The sequence below is a fragment of the Pelobates fuscus genome, chromosome 1 (genome assembly GCF_036172605.1).
Source record: "Pelobates fuscus isolate aPelFus1 chromosome 1, aPelFus1.pri, whole genome shotgun sequence".
NCBI lineage: Eukaryota > Metazoa > Chordata > Amphibia > Anura > Pelobatidae > Pelobates > Pelobates fuscus.
This window is the reverse complement of record NC_086317.1, coordinates 400366098-400392922: the sequence shown is the minus strand read 5'-3', so window position 1 is coordinate 400392922 and position 26825 is coordinate 400366098. Positions and strand designations below refer to the sequence as shown.

The following is a 26825-nucleotide window of genomic DNA, read 5'->3' as shown; positions in this document are numbered from 1 at the left end:
GCTCTATGTCTTGGACCTAGAAGGATTAAATTACAAATATGTGATAAAATAAAAAGTGCTGGGTTCTCTTCAATCCTTTTAAAAAAAATAGCTGAGCTGCAATTAATTACATTAACGCCTTCTCTAATTCACCTAATGTGTAGGAGGTTGTTAGATGTATAGAACAAATATGACCACTTAGGCTCTTTACACAGCTATTCACAATGCAGGAGAGGGCCAAGAGGATTATGTTGTGGAAAATGAATGTCCCCACTTTTCTGTTAATATGCGGTACTGAGAGCTAGAAAAACAGCTGTTCTATTAACATAATAATTACTCTTCCATGGCACAGTCTCCTGGGATGAAGGCAAGGGACAAGATGCAACTGTGGCCCTTGGTTGGTGTATTTACACATATTGTACACATGGAATGGCATACAGGGGCAAACTGGTTCAAACTCTTAAATAAGGGACACTACATTTTATTTGTCCCTATTACCTTCCAATCCTGTGGTCTAATACAATACAAGTAATGCATGTGTATTGATTGATGGAGGTTGAGCTGTATCTGCCTTATTGACTGTTCTTACCATTTCTCCCCTGTGTGCTTTGACTACCAGTCTGTAGTTTCTAGGGAAGACCCTCCTGTTGGTTATTACAAAGGGTACTTCCCTGAAAGATGAATGCTCCACCTGACAGTCAGACTAATGAGATTTAGCAGAGGATTAAACTCTGTGCTTCCAAGCAGATGCATGGACTTTACACAATTCTCAAGGGACTCGTGTGAGAGCTTCTCTTTGAGATATGTACCTGTCACACAAAAAGCACTAACCATGGTGTGATCTACTGTAACCTTTGTATTTTATTTAGCCTTCGGTTTAGAAACACAATATTGTATATGTTTCTAAAGCAATATGTAACACACTTACAATTCAGAAAAACATACAAGAACACACAGGATGTGTGTGGTGACTGCCATTAAATCTGGATGAGTAAAAGTCAATGAATAAACAGAACTGGCATTGTCGGTACACAGAGCCCACTGTATTTATCATATTTTTGTCAAAAGCCTGTGGCACAGAAAGATTATGAGTGGGTTGGACCTGCAATTATTAGTGTTTTGCTTATGATTAATGCATATGATGCTGTACAATCAGCAGACAGACAGATACTGGTAGCAATATAAGATACAAATATTGAAACACATTAAGTTGTTAATACTTTAGCCTTGTGATCACCAGTAACATGTCCACCTACTCTAGCACAAATGAGAAAAATCCTACTGTAAAAAAACAGGAGCGGGTTAGAAAAATACTAGTATTAATATTACTATTACTACTGCTACTAATAATCTAGATAGGCAGTTCAAAATGTAACCCCTTCCTGACTTTACGATGTTCCACGCCATGCTAAAAATATTGAGCTTTAACGCTGTTAGGATGGCGTGGAATGTCTTTTACTTTGGGTGCGAGCAAAATTAGATTCCATATTTAGTGTCCCAAGACTGACAGATGAGTTGCATGCAGCACTCAAATGAGCGCTGCATTATACCCTTTAAATCCCTTTATATCACCGTTGGCAGAAATATCACAAGCTTGTCCCAGACTCAGGTAAACCCAGAAAGTTTGAAAATACCCTAATAGGATCTCCCCCATGCCCATAATCAGGGTTGGAAAGTGCCTGCATCCCAGCAATGACCACTATGTGATCAGCAAGGAAAGCGTGCAGGAGCTGTAGCATGATAAAGATCTCTCTCTCATGCTGCAATCCTATAGTACAGAGGTTTCACAGAGTGCTCCATCCTGTGTGAGTTGGGAAACCCTTCTTCTAATATCTTTACTGACATCACCAGAGGGAATCCCTCTGCGTTTCTGTTAGTTAGGGTTATGTTAGTGTTAGAGTAGAATTTGTGTAGCATTAAGATTTCTGTATGGGGTTAATGTAGGTCTATTATTAGCATATGTTAATGCTGGAATAGGAATAGTGTATGGTAGAGGTTAGAGTAGGTATATGATTAGAGTTAGTGTAAGCATTGAGTTAGGGTAGGGTTGGTGTAGGGTTAGTGGTAGGGTTTGTATAGGGTTAACTGTAACAACACAAATTAATTTAAATCCTAGACATATGAGGCATTTAACAATCAGGACAGTGAATCTATTTTGAGTTTTTATTTTCTTTAGTTGTGTAAAAAGTATTTTAATCAAAACTATAAAAGATTGTCTATTTTTCCTTTTTAATGCATTATGCATACTAAATGTTGTGTTAGCTATAAATATAGGTTATTAGCCATAGATTAAAAACCAATTTATAATATGTGTGGGAGCACTCAAAGATAAACCCTTAAATTGTGGTGGTAGAAACACATTGTACAAATTCTATGGTTTTATTGTGGTTCATTTTGTTTAGGGGAATAAAACTTGTAGCTAACATTATATTTGACATTTTGCTAACTGTATGAATACTGAGTGAAGTAATTTGACTTACAATCTCAATTTCCTTTTCTAGAATGTATAATAAACAGCCAAGAATGGACTCTGAGTCGCTCGGTACCTGAAATCAGAGTGGTAAGTCAATTAACTAATTATCTTTGTAGCTGTGGAAACTAAGTGCATTTTGTGAATATGGAAACTGGCCAACCAGAGATTCAGCCTGGCCAGGCGAGATTGTATAGCTCTGTCTCCCTCTCCTGAAATGATCATTTTCAGAATTCCTTCCATTCCACATCTCTTCCCTTCCAATGCAGAGAACCATGCAGCAGCCTCCCTCATACTGTACATTCCTCTCTGCAGCACAAGATTTAGTGGGAGAAAGAAGGACCTATCTCTCATTAAAATAATCGAGTAACAAGTGCATTTGCAATTCTCATATTTACTAAAGGAAAATCTGGCCAAAATGTGGTTATTTCAACAGAATCCGCACATCTCATCCAGTACAATGCAATGTCTGGCCAAATTCAGTAATTCTCTAATATGTTAACAGAATTCTGGGTACCAGAGTGTAGGATTCATAGACTCAATCGTTAATTGTGGTAAACTGAAACAGGAAAGCAATTTAAAAATACAGCTGAAAATACCAAAATCAAGAATAAATATGAGTTGCCAAATTTCTCCAAATCAGCAATGTTTCCTAAATGTTACACTTCAGTATCCAATTAAATATATTTCACTCACTGCTGAATAAATCGTATTATAATTTTTGGTTTTTACAATTTAGCCTATTCCCAGTTACAATGTTGTTTTTTTTTGTATACTGTTTTAAAACTAATGTTGTTGTTTTTCTAAAGGTTTTTTACAGTAACAACAATAAGCATGTGGAATTCTCTGCCTGAAGAAGTGGTTTTATCAGAGTCAGTACAGATGTTTAAACAGCAACTAGATGCATACTAAAATAGAATCTTCAATTATATAATCTTTCAACTGTAGAGTAATAGCTTCTTGATCCAAAGATAAATCTGACTGCCATTCTGGGGTGAAGGGGGAATTTCTTGCAAAAGTGTTTCAAACTTTTTTTTTTTTTGCCTTCTTTTGGATCAAAAGCAAAAAACAAATGTGAGGAAGGCTGAACGTGATGGACACGTCTCATTTCAACCTATGTAACTATAAACAACTATAATGTCTGTTACTGCTCTGAGAAAGTCACTTTATTTAAGTTTTCTGGTAATCAATGAATAGACATTTTCTATAGAGTTAAATGGATAATTAAATACAATCAAAATATTCTAGATTTCTAAACTAAACTTTGTCTTTCTAGGGAGTTGTTGGAAGCATTAAAAGTGCAAAGTCTGCCCTTGTACATCGCTTTGTCACCGGTTCTTACCAAGCCCTAGAAGCTCCTGAGAGTAAGTATTCTGTTCCTCAGCTTTTTATACAGATAACTGACTGTAGTTATTAAAAATAAATGATCAATAAAATTTAATTGCAAAGTAACATATTAATATATGTTGCAAACATACATTTTCATGAAAGACCAGTCATTGAGATCGGTGTTCCTGTCTTAGTCATTATGCAATAAAAGAGTTTCATAATTTACATAAATATTCATTTATCTCATTTTTATCTATTTATGGCAATATGTGATACAATATTCCTCAAATAGCAGAAATGCCTGCTTTATACGTGAAAACTGCAGGTATATGTGCCTCAGAGCATTGAATGTTCCTCATTGTTTTCAAGTGTGACAGACAGATTCACATGGTTAGGTGTCTGCCTGCCATAGTAAAACTATTGGATGCAGCTCACCAGCATGGAAATCTAGTCATAAACTCTCAAAACTGGATTTACCCTTAATGCAAACAGTTCCATTCTGATTAAAAAGTGGCAACTAAGTTCAGACCACCATGGTGGGTAAAAATGAGTGTAACAATGTAATTGGAAGAACAGAATCTCAGAGAAAGAAAACAAGTGAAAGACAGAGTGGTGGAAAGCCTAGAATTGAGACAACGGGATCAGAATAGTGGAAGATTTCAAAGAGAAAGATAAAGTCTTATAATGTGAATGTGACGTATCCTAAAAGAGCGTGAAGTGGAGAAATGAAGCTATACTAAAGAGAAATAAATACCTACCAAAGTCCACTCTCGCTATCACATTAACATGGGTGGCTCCAAAAAACATTTTTTCCATCCAATATTCAGAAAAGAGTAAGTAGCTATCCAGCTGAAGAGCAAATTGTTAAGAACATATTTCCTTTTTTCTTTGGTCAAGAAAGCTTTGGCTCATATATTTTGGTCTATTCCCTAACGGACTACTTCAAGTAATCACGTTAAGAAGAAAGAAGGCAGAAAAAGATATGTTTTATGGGACTCTCATTTTTTTTTTTTTAAAGATATTCATAAAACTTGTCAATTGGCATACTACTAATTGATTGTTTCTTCCCATTTAGTCTCTCCCTCCTTCACTCCCATATAGAGTTGGGGGCGGAAGAGACAGACTATCGCCTTTAATATAAGTCCTTTTTTTTTTCTTCTCCTTATTCTCTTCTTAATCTGTGTCATCTCCTCCTACTCTCTCCTTTTTATTACGGTTTTAGTTTTCAGCAACCAGAAAGCTTTGCTTTAATATATTTGTTTTGGTCTTTAAAACATGCCTCCCAAAAAAACTCCAACAGCATTGAAAACAATAAACCTATAAATGTGTATTGCTCTCCTAATTCAGAATCTAGGAAATCCCAATTTTTTAGAAGATCTATGTCCCCTCCTTCGGAGGAAGCTCAGGCAAACAAATTACTCCCGGAATCTTCTGCAGAGCCAATAACGAACATAAGCCTTACAAAGATGATGGATGATCTTTATGAAAAGATTAAAAAAAGATTTAAAATAAAATCTAATGGAAGAGATGTCCATCCTTAATTCTAAACTGGTAGAGCAGGTTACTCATCTTCAGACTCAGAATATAGCCTTAAAAGATCAGTTAAAGGAGATGGATGACAAATTAACACAGTTAGAAGATAGGTCTTGTCAAAATAATGTAAGACTTAAAGGTATATCGTAGGATATAAAAAATGATGATTTATCTGTCTATGTCACTGAATTTATTGCTCAATATGTTGACGCACACCAGTTGACTTTATTCCCTCTAGAAAGATGCCACAGAATTTATAGCCCCAGAAATAGGGATTCCTCCTAACCTAGAGACGTAATAATCAGGTTTCTAAAATCGTCCGTAAAAGATTTATTCGTGAAACAATTGAGACTTAATCCACATCTAAGAGACAAAACATTTGAAGGGATATTGGTATTCCCAGACCGTCCGTTGGCCACTAGAACAGAAAGAAGACATTTTAAAGATTTAACATCACAGCTCGGATCAAAGAATATAAATAACAGATGGGGATTTTCCACTAAATTGTTAATTTGGCACAATGGGAAAAACTTAATTGTTAAAGATCCTTTGGAAGACATCCCTAGACTGAAAAGTATAGGAATACTGGATTATGCAACTATAGTCCATCCTTGCCCCCCCTAATCTTTCCTATCTTTTTAATTAAAGTTTATTTTATTACGCAGTATTCACTTATAGGATCAAATCACTAAAATATATTATGATACATGGTTATGAAAACATTTCACTGTTTAGATTATATGGGAGAGTCCTTAGGAGTTTCTCTGATAGATTAACACTTAGCACTTTACATTTATCTAAAGATTGCTTTACACTGTCTTATGGACATATTATTACGTAGGATACTGTATCAATTGTATTGATAATGCAATCTCCAAATCTTAAATATTAAATTTATGACAATTTGATACTTTAACATTAATAATTTACAAATCTAAGAAACAGTTCAACACTTTCGACCTGATGTAACTTTTAGATTATATAGATTTAAGGAGATTCTTATAATGTATTTATTTTTTTCAATTTAATGCTGAATAAGGAATGTCTTTGTTATATCAGAGAAGGTGGGAGAGAGAGAGCAGCATAGGAGCAACGGCAGGCAAATGTAGCTCCCTTTCTGAAGTTTTTTTTGTTTTGTTTTTTTAAATATTTGTTTCACTTTAGAATGTCTACAATGGAGAACACTAGATTCTACATATTCTATTGGAAATGCATTCTTTGGGATAAATGATGAGGTCTCTCCTTTTGGAGTATGTGTGTTATATTTATTTTTTATTTTATAATTTTTCCCCATATTAACAGCCATTAGCAACTGTATGTTCCTGAGATTTTTTGTGTTTGTATTTTGACTGTTCCTGTTTTGATTTTGGGATGGTATTCTCAGGGCAGCTACCGCAGGTAATTCCCGTTATGGTAGCATATTTAGTTTTTTATTGGTGTTGGTTTAGTCAATGTGTTATGCCACCCGTAGAGGGCAGTGAAGATCCACCCTATCTGAGCTTAAGGGGATTCATCTCTGGGATAATCGGAGACGATATCATAAAATAATGTCGATAAAGATAGCTTCCATCAATGCACATGGGTTAAATTCCCCAATAAAGAGGGGCTTTCTCTATAGAATGTTGATTGATGAAAAAAAAAAATGAGTTTCGTGCAGGAATCTCACTGGAGGAAGGATGAATTCTTTTAGAAATTTAGAAAAAAATATTTTTGTTCTAGGTTTCTCAGATTCCAATGAAAGAGGAGTGGCCATTATATGTTCAGCCAGGATTAAATTCAAACAGCTTTATATTGAAAGAGACCCATTGGGCAGATTTTTAATTCTAGTTTGCAAATTAAATGATTTTACATATACGCGTGTCAATTTATATGCCCCAAATTATTTCTCCCATATATTTTTTAAGAAACTTTTTGCAAAAGTGGAGAACATAAAAAAAGGGGTTTTACTCATGGGTGGTAACTGGAATACAGTTTTGGATGTTAGGATGGATACAAATTAATACATTATGATTTATATGATATATGGAGAACTCAACATCCAAAAGACAGGGATTTTACTTTTTTCCATAGTTCAATTAAGTTATTCGAACAGACTCAATTAACCTAAATAAGTCTGCAAGTTCTGAAATCGGATCTATTGTCTCTTCAGATCATGCTGCTATTAATGTTTCCATAAATATTAATTCTCAATTTAAGTTTAGACCGCAATGGAAACTAGACGACTATCCTTCTGTCAGAACAAAATAGAGCCCATTTAGAACATCTAGCTAAAGAATTTCTTAAGACAAATGACAATGGTCAGGTTTCTAATGAGACTCTTTGAGCATCATTCAAATGCGTCACGAGGGGGTACCTCATCCAATTGGATGCTAAAGCTTGGAAAGCAAGAGGAGCTAATTTAGCAGACCTTTACACTCAACTTGCAAAACTTGAACAACATATTAAAAAAAATTGAAAAAACAACTCACTTGTCTCATTTACAGATTAATGCAATCCAGTCCCAGATCGAATTCCTACTAGAAGAAAAAGTCAAACGATCAATTACACAGCTAAACCAAAGATGATATATTAGTAATAACAGATTGGGGAAATCTCTTTAAAAATCTTAACCTGATCTAAAGAAATATGGTATAAAAAAAATTATATAAGGAGATAGAATCCATCTGTCACCTCAAAATATTGGCAAGGCTTTCACAGAGTGTTATACTTCTCTTTACAACTTACAGAACAATAGAGTTTCTCCTACTGATTTAAGTTCTTTCTTTGCTAAACTGTCTCTCCCTAAAATTGATTTGAAAATACTGAATACTCTGAACAAACCCATCACGGCTGAAGAAATTAAACAAGTTATCATATATATTTTTATACTTATGAACCGATTATTACTCCCTATTATGCAATTTATTTGAAGAAAAGGAAAATTACAAGAGCTTTTCATCTGATATGTTGAGTGCAACAATTTCACCGATCCTAAAACTAGGTAAGGATCCATGTTATATAAGTAATTATCGCCCGATCTCGCTTATAAATCAAGATATAAAAATCTTCTCTAAGATCTTAGCTGATAGACTTAGTTTGCGATAATGTCCGTATGCTTTTAAAGTTAACGACAGTTGTCAATAGAGACATTCTTCCGTCTGTCTTTATCGCGGTCAACGCCGAAAAGGCATTCGACAAAGTAAATTGGAAGTTTTTGTCAGCTACCCTTTCCGCTTTTGGAATTGAAGGAAAATTTAAAAATCTTGCACTGTCACTTTATTCTAGCCCTACAGCAAAAGTCTTCAGTAATGGCTTAGACTCTACCTGGTTTCCTATTGGAAATGGTACTTGACAAGGCTGTCCATTAGCTCCTTTACTTTATATTCTATCTATAGAATCTCTGGCAGCATATATTAGACTCTCTAGAAACATCTAAGGTGTCTATTTAGCCAATCAAGAACAGAAAATAACGCTGTTTGCAGATGATATCATCTTGACTTTGACAAATCCAGAGGTTTCTATTCCAGCTATGATGGGTTGTAATGAGGAATTCAGTAATTTTTAATTATAAAGTTAACATTCATAAGACTCAAGTAATTCATAATAATCTTTCTCATCTACAGAAGGCTTCCCTTTCGGAAACCTTTAGGTTTAACTTTAAATTTATATCCTATCTTGGCATAAAGATCAATTTTAATATCAGCTCCTGGATTCAGGAAAATTATAATGCACTTCTCCTAGAGCTTAAAAGCTTGACAGAACTCTTATGGCTTGGAAGAATGTGACGAAGTGCCCTTCGCCACTTGTGCCTGGAGGGGACTACTGGCTAGCCTCCTGCCTTCCGACTATGGCCCCTGTGCTGATAGCTGTATTTTCCCATGCAGAAAGGTTTATTTGTGTATTTCTGCATATTTCTGACTTTCAGTATGTGAGTAGTGCTACCCCAGATAGCTATGCCATGGAGCCTATTCGTGTAACGAAAGACTATGGAAAAGACTTTGGCTCCATGGCGATTGAATTGTATGGATGTCATCTGCGCGCCATTCAATAATAATGTGCACTCAGATCTAAGCTATCTGGGCATATGTTGCATGTATATGTTTTATGTAGTAATTGTAACATTGTGTAATTTTATTTCTTTTTGTAACCATGTGGTTAATGGAATCTTGCCTCTGTCCTGGGAGATAATTTGATTACTTCCCAATTATCTCCAGGATAGAGAGGAGGGATTGTGATGTCACTGTGGGAGTGTTTTGTTTGTATTATCTGTGATTGGTTGTACTGGGTCCCACCCTGTGGGATGTCCCCTTGCATGGGGACTTGCATAAAAGCCAGTGTGTGGTCATTAAAATCAGATCATCTTGAACCTTTCTTGAAGCCTTGGCTCATGTTTGGGGGTAGGGATACCTACACTCTGGGGATTGCTATAATCACTTACTCCCCAGAGTAAGCTCTTGCAATAGCTTGATGTGTTCCTGCTACGCTCTCTGGATTTAGTAGAGGTTCACCCACTGGGAGCTGGATCCTGGTCGTGGATCCAGGGTGGGTGGAGACGGCGAGACCCCGGTGCAGCTGTATCGCTGGAAGTGGGGTCTGCAGTGCTGATGGCGTCAGTTGGAGTGCTTGGAGTCCTCAGCAAGCACTAGGAGCATCAATTGGCGGAGGTACTCAGTCGGAGTGCCAGCGTTCCGTCACAAAGAATACATACTTTAAGATCTTATTTGCTTCCTAAACTTGAGTAGCTTTTTCAAACAATTCCTCTCAGAGTCCCCAGGGAAATATTATGGTTCTTTCATAGAATAATTACTTCATATGCTTGGGTAGGCAAGAAAGCGAGAATTACATTTAAAACAATGACATTTAGAGGGAGGATTATCTCTTCCCAATGTTTTTCTTATACATGATTCTGTTATGTTCTCCCATTTTCTTGAATGGGTAAACAGAAACTCTAGCAAAGAACCTTAGTATATATACAAAAGAAATGTATGTGGCTGACCCTTTTCATTTTTTTGGGATAGACAAAAATATTTTCAGAAACCTCAACATAGAGGATTTAGTAAATAATCAGTTAATGATTAATAATCCCGTTTTCCAATCGACAGATCCTATAAAGAAACTCTTTTTTTCCCCAACATTCAACTCTGAAAACATACTCAGATGACGGTCTTGACATTTTTTATACAAGATCTTAATTTAACAGGCTGGCTAAAGATAGGCTTAGTCAAAATAAAGGATATATACTCTGCTGAGAGTTTAATTACATTTCCAGATATATCCAATCAAGATCAGGTCTCCCCAACAAAGAACTATTTACATATATGAGAATGCTGGACTTTCTTTGTGAAGTCCCAATATTAAGGAAATATTTCGTCCAAGATTAGGAAAGTTATATATTCTTTGAATCAGGATATAATATTTAGGTCTATCATAGAATGGGAAAAAGAAATAGGGAAAACATTTCCTTTCCAGTCATGGACAAATTCTTGCAAAATACTCAGAAGATCTTCTCATTGTGTTAACATACAGGAGACCTTTCTTAAACTTACTCATAGATGGTATATGGTTCCTACTAAGCTGTGTAAATTTCAACCAAATACCTCTAGCCAGTGTTGGAGATGTAATAGGAATCCTGGGTCAATAAAACACATCTCGTGGGGTTGTGATAAACTGAACATCCTTAAATTTAGAAGTTACTAAAATCTTAACAGATTTAAAATTAAATGTTGCTTTAATCTCAGAGATTGCTCTTTCATTTGAACCTTCCTTCTCTGTCAAAACAATCAATTTATCTTACCGTACATATATTGATGGCTGTTAAGCTTTGTATGCCTAGATATTGGAGAAAGGAGGAGCTCACTAATATACATGAAATTAAAGCTCAGATTAATTACCAAGGAGTGATGGAGACAGCGATATATTATAGTGATAACAATTTACCTAAATACAACATGATTTGGGATGTTTGGTTTATATACTATAAGAGTTGATTAATTCATATGTCATATATTATCCTGGTTATGTTGGTTTGCCTCTTATTTCCTTTTTTTTTTCTTTTACCTTCCTTTCCCAGAAGATGATTTTATAATTAAAGGAACACTATAGTCACCTAAATTACTTTAGCTAAATGAAGCAGTTTTAGTGTATAGATCATTCCCCTGCAATTTCACTGCTCAATTCACTGTCATTTAGGAGTTAAATCACTTTGTTTTTGTTTATCCAGCCCTAACCACACCTCCCCTGGCTATGATTGACAGAGCCTGCATGAAAAAACAACTGGTCTCACTTTCAAACAGATGTAATTTACCTTAAAAAATTCTCTAAATCTCTAAATTGAACTTAAATCACATACAGGAGGCTCTTGCATGGTCTAGCAAGCTATTAACATAGCAAGGGATAAGAAAATTTTAATTAAACAGAACTTGCAATAGAGAAAGCCTAAATAGGGCTCTCTTTACAGGAAGTGTTTATGGAAGGCTGTGCAAGTCACATGCAGGGAGGTGTGACTAGGGTTCATAAACAAAGGGATTTAACTCCTAAATGGCAGAGGATTGAACAGTGAGGCTACAGGGGCATGTTCTATACACCAAAACTGCTTCATTAAGCTAAAGTTGTTCACATGACTATAGTGTCCCTTTAAGGATGCTATCTTGGTTAGCCTACTACTAATATTCCTCTTATATAAGGCTAGGATAAGGCTGACTGAGTATTAGTTTATCTTTTTCGCTACCTTCCACAGGTGTCTCGTTTCCTTATGCTTTTTCTAATGTATTTGTAATTGTTGTAATGTCTTTTATGTTAATGTATCGATTTAAATGTTCATGAATTTGTACGCACGTGCAATACTTTCACACAAAATTATATATGCACCTAATAATAGGATTAGAACTTTTTGATCTTTGTTTTTGATGTGCTGCTATGCACTTTGAAGATAATTCTATTCTGGAATTTGTATTTGTGAATATTCTTGTTTTAAAGCAAATACAAATTTAAAGTGGAAAATTAGAATTGTCAGGAACTGTCAGTACACACTGAATAACCCAGACAGAGATGAGAGATTGTGCTTTTACTTACCCCCAGAACCTGGCTAGAATCATGCAAACTTTCACAAGGATTGCTACATTGATATCACTTTCGACAATAGTGACTGAAAGGGAAACTGTAACATTAGAATGAATCACCACACTTCTAACATTACTCCACCAGCTATAAATATAAATGGATTTATTAACAGCTAATCCACGCCATATCTATCTATTCACAGCCAGTGATGGTGAGCTCACCCATTTCAGTGCTTCTTTTTAGAGAAGCATAAGGGGGATTACTATCTGGGATTGGCAATCACTTCGTTGCTCCAATCAGCATATCTTCATAGAGCTATATTATCCTAATGCATCTCTGTCTCTATGGGGAGCCGTCGGCATCTTAACTTTGAGATTGGATATGCTGAACATGAGCATCAGCTGAAATGTTTCCGGGGGACATAATTTTAAGCCATCCATGCTCTGCCTCTCTTTTGACATTGTCACGCAGGCATGGAAAGGGCTGAGAACCTGATGCAAAAGCTTAATAGAATAATCAAGTTGCCATTGTCTTATTTTTTTATTTTTTTTATGTGCCCATTATTCAGTGCACCACATCAGTTATAATGCACATGCACAGCACCAGTTATAGCATCATCAACATCTTATTGCACCCACAGCACTTCTCACAACAACTGATTGAATCCACAGTACCACAGCCAGGGGAGGGCTGGCAGCCTTAGGCCTGGGGGGCAAAACCAGTCAAGTGGCCCATTGCGCCACCAAATCAGTTCACCATCCATGCCCACCTTTTTCTGGTTTTATAACGGATATTGATGTTATGCTAATCAGTAGCTCTTTGCCATACCCGCTCCTTCACGGCTCTGACTTTCAATGTTGTCAGAGCACAGGCTGAGAATCTCTGAGCCTGTGCTCTGACTCACTAACTGAGCGCCGGAACCACGAGGTACATTAAAAAGCCTGCAGGGACCAGCTATAGACACCAGAACCACTTCATTAAGCTATAGTGTCCCTTTAATGTGAGGTAAATTATAGATTAGTGTCACTAATAATATACTAGATTGCCTACTTACAATTAGATGAGGATGATGATGGGCTGCAGTTTGGCTCCACTGGTCTGGTGTAGAACAGGACCTCTGGAGGCTGTTTGCAACTGTGGTCACAAAATTCAACGTTCTGGGAGAATTGGAAGCAGCTCCATTTTTTGGGGGCCTCTTACACAGCTCAAGGTCTGGGCCCCAGTGCCTGACGGTGAGTATGCCCATAAGGCCCACTCATAAGTCCACTTATATGTTCCACCCACCCATGAGCTCGCTCACAGGGAGTGGAGTGTGTAGGGGATGTGTTATGTGTTATCTAATATGTGTACTTATGGTATGTAGTGTATAGGGATACCAGTTTGTGCAGGTGATGCAGTGTGTTTGTGTGTAGTGGAAGCAGTGTGTATTTGTGTATGAGGGATGTATTATGTGTTTCTGGTTGTGTGTGAGGGATGCATTGTGTGAATCTGTGTTTGTATGCATAAGGGATGCAAGGTGTGTGTCTGTATGTGTGTGCATTGAGTGTAAGAGATGCATTGTGTTTCTGTGTGTATGTAAGAAAAACAGTGTGTGTGTGTTTGCATTGTCTGTTTCTGTGTATGTGTGCAAAGGATGCATTGTCTTTGTGTGTAAGGGTTGCATTGTGTGTTTCTCTGTGTGTAAGGGAAGCATGTTGTGTTTCTGTGTATGTATAGGGATGCATTGTGTGTTTCTGTGTATGTATAGGGGTGCATTGTGTGTTTCTGTGTATGTATAGGGATGCATTGTGTGTGTGTGTGTGTGCGCGTAGTGTTTTAGAGCTCCCTGTCTTGCCCCCTGTCCTATAGAGCTGTCCCTTAGAGCTCTCCCCTGCCCCTTAGTGGTCTCTCCTCTCCCCCACCCTCCCCTAGCGGTCACTTCTCACCCTTACCCACCCTCCCTGTGCTCTTCTCATCCCCCCTCCACCCTCCCTGTGTTCTTCTCACTCCTCCCACTGTGTGTTCTCACCCCCCCCCGTGTTCTTCTTACCCCCTCCTCCCTGTGTTCTTCTTACTCCCCCCCTTGTTCTTCTTACCCCCTTCTTCTTATTACTCCCCCCTTCTGCTTACCCCCTTCTTCTTCTTAACCCTCCTACTTCTTCTTACCCCCTTCTTCTTACCCCCTTCTTCTTCTTACTCCCCCTTCTTCTTCTTACCCCCCTCTTTTTCTTATCTCCCCTCCTTCTTACTCCCCCCCTCTTATTATCCCCCCTCCCCTCTTCTTACTCCCTCTCTTCCCTCTTCTTACTCCCCCCTCCCCCTTACTCCCCCCTCTTCTTACTCCCCCTCCCATCTTCTTACTCCCCCCTCCCCTCTTCTTACTCTCCCCCCTCTTCTTACTCTCCCCCCTCCCCTCTTCTTACTCTCCCCCTCCCCTCTTCTTACTCTCCCCCTCCCCTCTTCTTACTATCCCCCCTCCCCTCTTCTTACTCTCCCCCCCTCCCCTCTTCTTACTCTCCCCCCTCCCCTCTTCTTACTCTCCCCCCCTCCCCTCTTCTTACTCTCCCCCCCTCCCCTCTTCTTACTCTCCCCCCTCCCCTCTTCTTACTCTCCCCCCTCTGCTTACTCTCCCCCCTCCCCTCTTCTTACTCTCCCCCCCTTTTTACTATCCCCCTCCCCTCTTTTTACTCTCCCCCCTCCCCTCTTTTTACTCTCCCACCCCCTCCCCTCTTTTTACTCTCCCACCTCCTCCCCTCTTTTTACTCTCCCCCCCTCCTCTTTTTACTCTCCCTCCCCTCTTTTTACTCTCCCCCCTCCCCTCTTTTTACTCTCTCCCCCCCTTCTTCTTACCCCCTCCCCTGTAGGTGGCCGAGCTGCACTCCAGTCCGCGGTCCCGGCCGGACTGATAGGAAGGTGCTCAGTGTGCACCTTCCTGTCAGTCCGGCCGGGTACAGGAAACAGAAACTCCTGTTCCGCGCGGAACAGGAGTTTCTGTTTCCTGTACCCGGCCGGACTGACAGGAAGTGCACACTCAGTGTGCACCTTCCCATCACTCCGGCCGGGACCGCGGACCGGAGTGCAGCTCGGCCACCTACAGGGGAGGGGAGGGAGGGGAGGGAGGGGAGAAGCAGCTGCAGCCGTCTGAGCGCTCTGCTCGGCGGCTGCAGCATTTAAAGGGCCGGCCCGCCGCGGCCGGTCCTAAAAGAATTTCGGGCGGCCTGGGGGGGCAATTGCCTCCCTGCCCCCCGGCCCAGCCCGCCCCTGACCACAGCCCTGGAAGGGGTTGGACTCTCTAAGAGGCCCTTTTCGTGTCCTTTAGAGAGTCTCTCTTCGAAATGCAGTGCCCCCCAGGCCCCATTAGAGCCTACAATTGAGTCTTATGTCTGCTGGAGAGGGGTCTCTCTAACACTTTACTCCCCATTTACAATGTAGTAATATAACATATCTCTCTGATATCCAACTTAGGTTGGCTCCTCTCACCTTAATTACTGTTGCTGTCTGGCTGTTGTGGCAGGCTGGCTGCTGTGGTTGGCTGGTTGCTGTGGCATGCTGGCTGCTGTGGCTGGTGGTCAGGCTTACTAGTGTAGCTGGCTGGCAAGCTGACTGATGTGGATTGCTGGCAGACTGTCTGCTGTGGATGGTTGGCTAGCTGCTGTGGCTGGCAGGCTGGTTGCTGTGGCTGACAGGCAGGCTGGCTACGGTGATTGCTCCAATGTCGATGGCATGGTGGTGGCCACACTTATTTGCAGGGTTTTTGTTTTAATTAACTAAAATGGAGCGGATCCTTCTGCACACTGTTTGCCTTAAAGTAAATAGGAGCCCATGCTGTAAATAATGTGATGCTGCGTGCCTCCGTGCACTGGTCTGGAATCCTGCTCTGCTCCACTGGGTCTAACCTTCCCTCCTAGATAAGCAGAGCAGAGCCCGAGGACGTAGAATTTATCATGCTCGCTTCAGACTTTGGTAGCTGGCGGAAATTTAGGTATGCCACTGCCACGATTGGTAGGTAACCTAACACACAGACAGGACACAACAGACAGAATTGCAATACCGTTCGTAGAATGGCCAGGCTATGCAAAAGAATAGTCAAAGCAAGCCAAGGTCAAAGGGAAATAGAGAGTTGGAATACAAAGAGACAAGCCGAATTCAGGGAGCAGAGAAAGCAGAGTAAACGTAAGACAAGCCAAAGTTCGGTAACCAATTAATCAGACAGAGTATAACGCGCTATTGGACTAAACAAAGACAACAACAGGGCACTGAGGCAAGGGGGAGGTTAGCTTATATACACACAGGGTGAATCTGATTGGCTAACCTCCAATTAGTGTTAACCACAACACGTGGGAGGTGTTTCTTCCCTGCCTTGTGGTCTCTGAGGTCATCACTGTGTGCTGGGTCACATGACCGGATCTGGCACACATATAAGGATGCTGCTCTGGAGCGTGCAGCGTCAGAAACACTGTCAGTCTGGAGCACGGTGGTGGGGACAGGTGCACGCCGCAGACATGCACCAAATGGTGCCGCTTGCGGTGACGGGATAAGCAAGCACCACGGAGGCAGGGGACCAGACAGGTAGTGGGCCCCTTTCCTCTCAGTCTGCCACTGGCTGCACAAGAACAGCCACTAGAAATGTCCTTGGTGACAAATGTTAATAATGCCTTTTCTCAGAAAACTGCAGAGTCTGCAGGGTCAGTCTCTTTACACTAGAACCACTACTTAAAGCTGTAGTTATTGGAGTATTAATGCACGTTAACTGCTGATTTCACAAAGTTCACTAGTGTGAATCCATGTTCTAAAGAAACAAGGCATGCTTTCAATCTGCTTCGTATCTGGTGGAGTATTATATTTACCCTAATAATAATTATATTTAATTTATTATGCATAACAGAGCCCTTACTATAGCAAAATTTGAAAATTAGTTCAAGTGGCATACATTCTAGAGAACAGGTATCATTTGCAGAGCTTTGAGAAGGTTCATGTGACATTCCTTTATTTTGTGATCCCTTATTTTTTTATATACCCGATTCTCTATTTTCTCTTGTTCTTTACAGAAAATATATTGTAAAAATCTTAAAGTAAAATTTGCCAAAAAAACAAAAACGTGGGGGCGTGGCCAAGCGGCGGAACGGAATGGTCGCATAGACGCTCCTCCGGCCCCACTCTGCCGATCACATCTTACCTACCACAGACACAGAGATGGGGAAGCACACTAAGGCTGGGAGTACCCCCAGACCACCGGGGTCCTGCCAGGCGACGAATAACGCCTCCATGCGGCAGTTTCTGGCCGCCACACCGGACTCGACCTCCCAGGTGTCATCTGAGGCCTATCCGCCATCAGCAGACTGGCTGACCCTCCTCAGGGCACTACGCACACGGGCTGACCTCAGTCAGGCTACCTCAGCCCTCCAGACCTCCATCAAGGCGGACCTACAGCTGATGAGGGCAGACATTCAAGGAATGGCAGACCGCATGGCCCAAATAGAGGCAGACCACGACTCCCTCACAGCAGCGCAAGCGGCCCAAACTGCCGGCCACTCACGACAAACCGCCCAAATGCAAGCCATGGCCAGACATATAGAAGATTTAGATAATAGGGGCCGCAGACAAAACCTACGAATCAGAGGCTTACCAGAAGGCGAAGACACACCTGTCCAGCTTAAAGGCACACTCACGGCCATCTTTAACAATCTCTTGAACCGCCCCAGGGAGACCCCCATAGAGTTCGTCAGGGCCCACAGAGCGCTAAGGCCCAGGAGTCCACCGGAGGCACTGCCAAGGGACGTGATCTGTTGCCTAGCAATATACACCCTAAAGGAAGAAATCTTACAAGAAGCCCGCAACAGAGGAGAAATCACCCATGAAGGCCAACACCCCCAACTTTACCCTGACCTATGCCCGGCCACATTGGGATATCGCAGGGCACTTAAACCACTCACCAGGGCGCTAGTGGCCCAGAAAATACGATACCGCTGGACCTACCCTACGGGCCTGATAGCCATCACCCAAAGCGGCCCCAGACCAATCCGCACCCCGCAGGACTTGCAAGAGCTGTCGGAGGAACTCCATCTGCCACCTCTTAACCTAAACTGGCCGGATCCACTGGACTTTTATAACAGCCCACCTACACAACAAGGGGGATCTTTCCAAGCACAGCGCAGAAACAGAACCAGGATGGAGACCGTTAGGCCAGCCGGGGCAACGCGCTAACGGACACATGAAGCAGACCCACAGTATGGGAGCCACACGTGGAATTCGTAACTATGCACTGGGACACCTTGCACGCGGGCCCCAAACACACATGGGCCACACATTTAATTACTACACCGCATAGAGATCTGCAAGTCAGGGGGTGGAGGGGGGACAGCTAGGAGCGGGTGTATGGGACAACCTGATCGCACACTCTGTGACTCCACGAAAGAAACATTGGGGACTAAATGTTTATCAGGAAACCTGCTTGGGTGGGGGAAGCGGGGGGAAGGGACAAAGAGTACGGTCAAAAGCACATGTTCAGGAAGAAGGGATACGAGGGCCTGGGGAAGACTCCACTGAGCGACAGCCCAGGTAGACCAGGTTAGAACTGGAGGAGGGGCCCCCAACCACTGACCCTCACCCAGCAGGACAACACCAACCGGAACCCCCAAGTTTCAGAATAGGAGGGGGGGGGGACAGAGTGGGACCTAGACACACGACTCGAAATCACCAACTAATGGGGCCACTCATGTCATTACATCATAATCCAACGGAGAGGTAAAGGGGTAGACGGGAGAAACGGGCAGGGGAGGGCCGACTCAAAGACCGCACACCCTGACTCCCACCTAGGATACGGGGGGCGACTAGAGGTCGGGCCCATGGAATGCTAATACCACCTGTGCTGGCTGGATAGCTTTGGGGCAGAGGGGGCCGGGGGACACAGGAGACCCCAGACAGGAAAAGGACTTACCATACTTGGCCCTTTGTGGGGACAGGGATAAGGGGCCACGCTCCTAGCAGATAGGGGTATACGAATAATGGCGGGGGGACTCGACTTTGCCGACTGGTGCGGCGAAGTTGACTCCTACCTAGCCCACACCCTAGTCTTTCTTGGACAATTATCACTGTTTATTGTTGATTGTTACTGTTGCATTTGTTATTTACCACTGAGTGTCGCTCTCGCCCGTGGGGCCCATGGGGACAGGGGACGATCCCGCTACTGCAGGCCCGCCCACGAGGCGTACGCAAAAGCCTTTTGCTCCCACCCGTACTCCCCAACCCCATCCACTATATCCTAACAATCTAGAAACGTGACAACCATGCCGCCTCACAATGCACACCAACAAGCAGAGATTCAATTTCTCTCCATTAATGCTAAAGGCATGAACATACCCGAAAAACGCTTGCATGCTCTACGCCACTTTCATAGCCAGAGGTCACACGTAGTATTTATCCAAGAAACACACTTTAAGGAGGGCCAGGTGCCCAGATTGACGGATAGACACTAGGCACAGTGTTTTCTTAGCAATAACCCAGAAGGGAAGTCCAAAGGCACGGCAATACTGATTCACAGGTCGCTATATTTTGCCCCCACTGACACGCTACGGGACAACCACGGACGATATATCTGCGTTAAAGGAACAATAGCCAACCGCACATACACGTTCGCGAACCTATATGCGCCTAATAAACGCCAACGCCATTTCCTGCGCACAGCACTGGTGGTTGGTCATTGGAGGGGACCTAAACGTGGCCCTGACACCGACCATGGACACATCCATGGGGTCATCCACGACTACCCAACACATTATAACTAACATAGCGAAAACGCTGAAAGAGAGGCGACTGGTAGACTGCTGGAGGGCACTGCATCCCGTAGAACGTGACTATACTTTTTATTCTATCCCCAATAAAACGTACTCCAGAATAGACTACTTCCTCGTCCCACATTACTACCTGACCGATGTTCGACGAACTGAGATTGGAACGGCAACATGGTCCGACCACGCCCCAATTATGATGACACTGACCTCCCCACTTTACAGGCCCACATGCAGCAACTGGAGACTTAACGAATCTCTCCTAAGTGACCCAGTAGTGACAGCAGAAGCCACGGACAGACTGACACTATACTTTACGGAAAATGATACGTCTGATGTCACACCTCTCTGCCTCTGGGAGGCTCATAAAAGCGTAATGAGGGGCCATTTCATAGCGAAAGGCGCCGCACTTAAAAAAGCTAAAGCCGCCAGACTAAAAACCTTAATAGCGGACATACAGACACTGGAACACAGGCACAAACAAACCCACCTGCCAGCAGATTGGACACAATTGACGGAGCTCCGGAGGGAACTTTCCTCCATACTAAGCCCTAACCACCATAAAGCCTACCTACACTCCAAGGCATTCGTCCACACCAATGCTAAAAAATGTGGTGCCCTACTTGCCTGCATGATCGCCAAAAAGAGAGCGGCAGCCTACATCCCCAGGATCAGAGACCGAGACGGGAGGATACACTAATGCCAGCCGAGATGGCCAATGCCATCCGGACATACTACGCGGACCTATACTTGCTCGACCCACACAGGAGAGAGGGGAACATGACAGATTTGAAGACAAGGATAGCAGAATATTTAGAACCGCACCTTGGCAGCCGCCTCTCACAGGAGGCAAGCGCAGAGTTGGACAAACCAATCGCAACCCACAAAGTGGCGTGGGCTCTCAAAACGGCCAAGATGGGTAAGAGCCCCGGGCCTGATGGCCTACTAACATGGTACTACAAGACTTTTGCGGAGCTCCTCATCCCACGTCTGACGACGGCACTTAATACCATCCGTGAAGGGCGGCAGTTCCCGACGCAGACCTTGGCGGCCAACATCGCCCTGATACCCAAAAAAGGGAAAGATCCTGAGCACTGCGCGAACTACCGCCCAATATCGCTACTAAATTGCGACCTGAAACTGTTCACCAAGATCCTTTCACAGAGACTACAGGCCCACCTCCCGGACTTGGTACATGGGGACCAAGTGGGATTTACTCCGCATCGGGAAGCGCAAGACAACATGATCAGAGCGCTTGCCCTGATCCACACCGCTACAACCAGACAGGAGGGCCTTCTCCTGCTCTCTACTGACGCGGAGAAGGCCTTTGACCGGATCGCTTGGGATCTTATGTTCATTCATGATGGCCTGGATCAGGGCACTGTATTCGCAGCCGACAGCACGGATCTGCATAAATGGGGCCTTCACTTCTCGATAAAGAATGGGACCAGGCAGGGATGCCCCCTCTCCCCCTTGCTCTTTGTGCTGGCCCTGGAACCTTTTCTGAATTCGATTCAAAACAATCCGGACATCCCAGGATTAAAGGCAGGAAGGGGGAAACACGCCGTGGCAGCATACGCGGACGATCTAATGTTCTTTGTAACTAAGCCAGAAACCTCCATGCCCGCGATCATGGAAGAGTTTGAAACATACGGGGAGCTGTTGAATTTTAAAATCAACTTCTCCAAATCCCCCTTTTCTCCCTCCTCCCCACCCCCAAGGGACCCGTGGGCAGAGACGCGACACGGTAGAGGAGATAGGAGGTGGAAGGGATCTTAGGCAGATGGGCACCCCTAAAATGAGAAACAAGAGAGGGGTCCACTGTCAGACATAGGACAGGGGGAGGCAGGGCTAACACAGCACCCACGAAAGGACAAGAGTCAGCTGGCAGACACGGCCACGACAGAGTAAACAACCAATACTCGAACCAGAATAGCAGACGATAACACCACTGACAATGAAGACCTTAGGTCTGAACCTACAGGGCATGGACACCACCCTGACTTCCCCCACTCGGTAGGGAGCAACACGCTAATAACTTTGAAGCAGGATACAACCCACCCCTGCCACAATAGGTGACCCAGAACGGCTATAGCAACTAAAAAATAAGGGGAATGGCCTATCCGAACATACACGTTATAGGACCTGCGAGTCCGACTGGGAAATGTTTCTTGTTTTTACTTGGTGACTTGCATGCCACCACTGTTGCTCTTTGAGCCTACTATATTTCTAAGTATTCATTGAAACGTATCAATGCTGGACCTGCGTGTCCACACCGACGGTCTCTTATAAAATTGGAAATACTGAATAAAGAGAAATTCACAAAAAAAAACAAAAAAACTTAAGCATGAACAAAAATCAACAAATTCACAAGTGCAAATTTAGGCATATGCTGTCTCTGCATGCTCACAATATACTACGTAGCTGGATAAAAAATACAGACACAGCATGCTGCTTTTAGATTAAAAACCACATACGGTATTTCTATGCATTCCTTTAGCAAAGGTTACCTGCATTGTAGACAGTCATTATTTACAAAGAACGAATATGGTTGCCACATGACTCAAGAACACTTACTTAAGGTAGCTGTTTAATGTGTATAATGAGTGCCATAATTGGGCAGTTGACTCTTGATTCATGGTGAAAATCTATTTTAAGGCATATTAAATTCTTTATAAAATCTTCAAAAATTCTTAAGAGAACAACTTGAAAGACTTGTACCAAAATGTATAGGCCTTTGACGTCAGATATTTCACTTGTATGAGCATATTCTATGGATGAAAAAAAAAGATTATTGTGAAGAAATTAATAGGAAAAATATTGTTGTTGAAAATGTATCACAGTAATAGGCAAGGTTTGTAAAAAAAAAAAAAAAAACACTTGTGCTATCTAGCTTAATAACTTCACAGTTCCTCTAAAAACACCCACTCACCTTATTGAGCTCTCTGTATGATGTATTGTACTCTTACAGTGTGAGCAAAAAAATATATTAAAGAGTATTAAATACAGTAGCATTCTTAACTACACATTAAATTCAGTTTTCCTTTATAATATCAAGTAAAGACAAATTTATTTTCTTAAATCTCAGTTTAAATTCAAATACTAATTAAAGGGACACTGTAGGCAGTGTCACTGCTTCATCTCATCTTCCATTCAGCATTAAACCATATTTAATGTTTTTCCTGCTAAGCATGAGTCGCCAGCAGCCCATCCCCTCTGTGCTGCTCAGGTTAATGAGGAATATTTAGGCTGAGCAGCAGTGGGTGGCTGTGATTGGCAGGGAGTGCCAGTGATTTCGGCCTATCACTGCATCCATTGCTGGTATGAATTGGTGTGGCCAACATACCACCAAGAGGGGATGCCAGGCTGTGGGTGGCTAGGAATAATATTTAGTGTTAAACTGCTCAAAAATGGTTAAACATTGCATGGAGGGAAAACACCAGTGGACTCCAGGCACTATAACCCATTCAGTAGTGGTTATAGTGCCTGTGTTTCCCTTTAATGCTTCTCAAGGCTAGGGTAAGGCAAATCCTTTGTCATTGTGACTTATCTGTCGTCAGTCTAGAGTGGATTAACTATTATAGAGTGTAAGTATCCAGGAGCTTAATCAGTAGAAGTAGATATATATTTATGTAGAGATAGGTATAACCTTAAACAAAGAAATTAGTGGTGAAATAAAAGACAGGAAATCACAGAAATAAATACATCACTTAAATAAATCAATGGTATTAAGCTTAATAAATATTCAGTCCAATAAAAGAGTCCAGAATTCAACTGATAGTCCCAAATTGTTGAAGATTACATTGGAATCCACATAGCGTATTAGATCATAAGGACGGTATTTATAGCATAAGTAACCTAGACCCTGCTTGCGAGAACAACGCAGGGTTAATAGTACTTATGACTTAATTTACTTTTATGGATAAAAGATGAAGTAATAGTCCAGGTATGTAAACCAGAGCAGATAAGTACAAGGAACTAATTGCTCACAAGCTTGAAAGCTTGAATCAGTGATGTTATCACAGTTCTATGAAAAGTAGTCACTTAAAAGAGGATAAAGAGGATAACTACAAATACCATCTTGAGGAAGACCCTGTAGGGTCGAAACGTCGATCGGATGATTTAAACCTTTTTTGGGAAATAAATACCTATTGATCATTTATTAAGACCGGAGAGTGCATCTCTTATTGCTTCATTTATATCTACTAACGTGAGATAGCACCAAGGCATAAAAAACTACGTAATTGAGACAGGGTGAGTGTCAAGCTACATATTTTTTCATATATATATATATTATTTATTTTTTTACAGTCACCATCACCACTATTCAAGGGTTGGTGATTAAGGTATAAATGTTTTTGTTATTATAAGGCTTTGAGATTTTTTTCACTGTATCTTTGAATGTATGTTTACTGTCTCTTAGAATATTATATTGTGTACTTCTGTGGATTTATGGATTGATGGGGAATAATAATGGTAATTCGAGTAATATGCATAGGTGCTTCACTGGGAACTACTGTTTCAAATCTCATCAATATATCACAATCAGGAATCAAACAATGCCACTTTGCACTGCGAACAAAATTTACTCAGCCACCCAACAGGGTGAACAAAGCAATTTTTGTTTTGTCATAAGTGTCTTCTTGCCTTCTTAACAAGGGAATTTTATACTTTAAAGACGATTCCAATCATGTGATAATAAAGAGACACTCATCGTTGTCATGACAGCCATAACAGTGCAAAGTGATACATTAAACGTGAAAATTGCAATGAAAAAGTTATTTATAGGTGCTACAACTTACATCAACTTTATAGAACATTTACAAAAATGTAAATATAATACTGGAAAGAAGCCACAGGTGTTTTTTTTATAACGTGGGAAAAAAATAGCATGCTAGCACATTCTGTTTTGCATAGTAAAGTGGCTATAGACTAGTTACCTATACGTCTATAGTGGGAAAGAAAATGAGATTACGGAAGACAAATAACCAATACATGCAGAAGTAAAAGATTCAAGACAACACTGATTCAGTTTTAGCAAGTTGTGATAAACAAACGTGTTATTTTCTTAACTGTGTTTCTAATGGTTTACACAGTGATGAGGCCATGACTGGGTTTCAGTAGAGATTCTGATACTGGAATGGGCAGGCTGAGAGGGACAGTTTGCATTTATTTATTGTCAAATATATGTTTTCTATGTTATATATTTCCTCTTCAATACTAAGCTTTAGGAGATAAATGGGAAAAAAATGAGCAGCAGCATTGACCCCTGAACAGTATAAGTAATTTATCTTTATCCACCATTTGTGGTGACGATAGAGACCACTTCCCAGGAAAACCACCATCTTATATTTTAGTGTGTGGTTAGAAAGACGAGAAGAGATAATTGTTTCTGTCTGAAGACAGTAGATAGTTATCAGAAAGAAAGCATTGCACACCAATAGCGGACACTCAGTAAAATGTTTTTAGGATTCCCTGCTTAGAACTCCACTTTGGTATCTGGGTAAGAGATGTTGGGCAGGTAATTTCGAGACAAGCTTTTGTCGCATGTCTATACGTTAAAATCCACAATTTGTTGTCTCGGTCTAAGGGCACAGAATTCCCAGATTAATATGGGCAATCAAACAATATTGGAAAGGGTTAGATGTGTACTTTTCTTTTGCTTTGTATAACAAACTCTAGAGTAGGAAGGTTGAAATTGATGAATACAAGATCTTCAAAGCAGCTAAAGAGTTTTAAAAATGTGAACACAACATACAGAGGGATAATAAGTCCACTTTAATAATCACATTTATATGCCAGAGGGTCATCAGTGTAAGCTTCCCAGTTTAGGCATAGAAACGCAGGGTGCATACATTTAGTGCTGCTACATGGTCTTGACAGAACTAAAACCCATGTTTATGTGCTTGAGGCACACAAAGATCAAAAGACTTATTCAAGGTCACTAAGAGCTTAGCTCAGATCATCAAATGAGGCTTCCCTGCTTCAGTCACTGTCACTCTTTTCACAGTCAGTTCCTTTGCTCACTCAACCACTTTTCATGCTTATTTGATAGCAAATACCCAAAGCACTGCTAATTAAAATACTGCCAGTGTTCAAGTAAAAGAAATAATGGCAGTAAAATAAATAGATCCATGGCAAACAATGAAAAAGCAACACTTGAGTAGAGATCAAAGAGGATAGATGTTTCTTAGATCAGCTCTATTACTTAGTATTATTGCTATTATTTTATTATACTAAACCTAACGTCGATACTTACTGATTTCCCAGCAGTTACCTGATTAGGTCGGTAACAATGACTGCAAAATAGAACACCACATAAATAAAGTTATGGGAATAAACCAATAATGATTCTACGACTGTGTCACATCTATTACAACTTCTCCTAACGTTGGTAGGTTACACAACCATAACAGAAAGCTGATGTCTATGGTGAGTTTGACATTTTTGTGGCATGAATGAATGGATACATTGGCACGGGTGATGTCTTCGGGCAGAGTCCCCAAAATAAGGATTGTATGCCATGGTTGATCATTGCACAACCACAATAATAATTATTGATGCAATCACACTGTGTTATTAAGGATTTTTTCTATGATGATAAAGCTATTGATTACTTTGACCAGGTTTTTCTCAATATAAATTCCTCTTCTGCCGAAATACCCTTTCAGATGTGCTTGTGTGTGAGGGATCATTGTCTTGTTACATGA

General features: G+C 41.3%; 1 protein-coding gene across 3 annotated transcripts in view; it reads left to right on the top strand.

The window, feature by feature from the left end:
* The window catches only part of AGAP2 (ArfGAP with GTPase domain, ankyrin repeat and PH domain 2), a 294442-nt gene that overhangs the window by 174239 nt on the left and 93378 nt on the right, over positions 1 to 26825 (top strand). For all 3 annotated transcript variants that reach the window (XM_063427736.1, XM_063427727.1, XM_063427718.1), the window contains exons 2-3: positions 2481 to 2539; positions 3726 to 3813. In XM_063427736.1, the coding sequence (XP_063283806.1) occupies positions 2481 to 2539; positions 3726 to 3813 (147 nt within the window). The remainder of the gene's footprint in view (positions 1 to 2480; positions 2540 to 3725; positions 3814 to 26825) is intronic.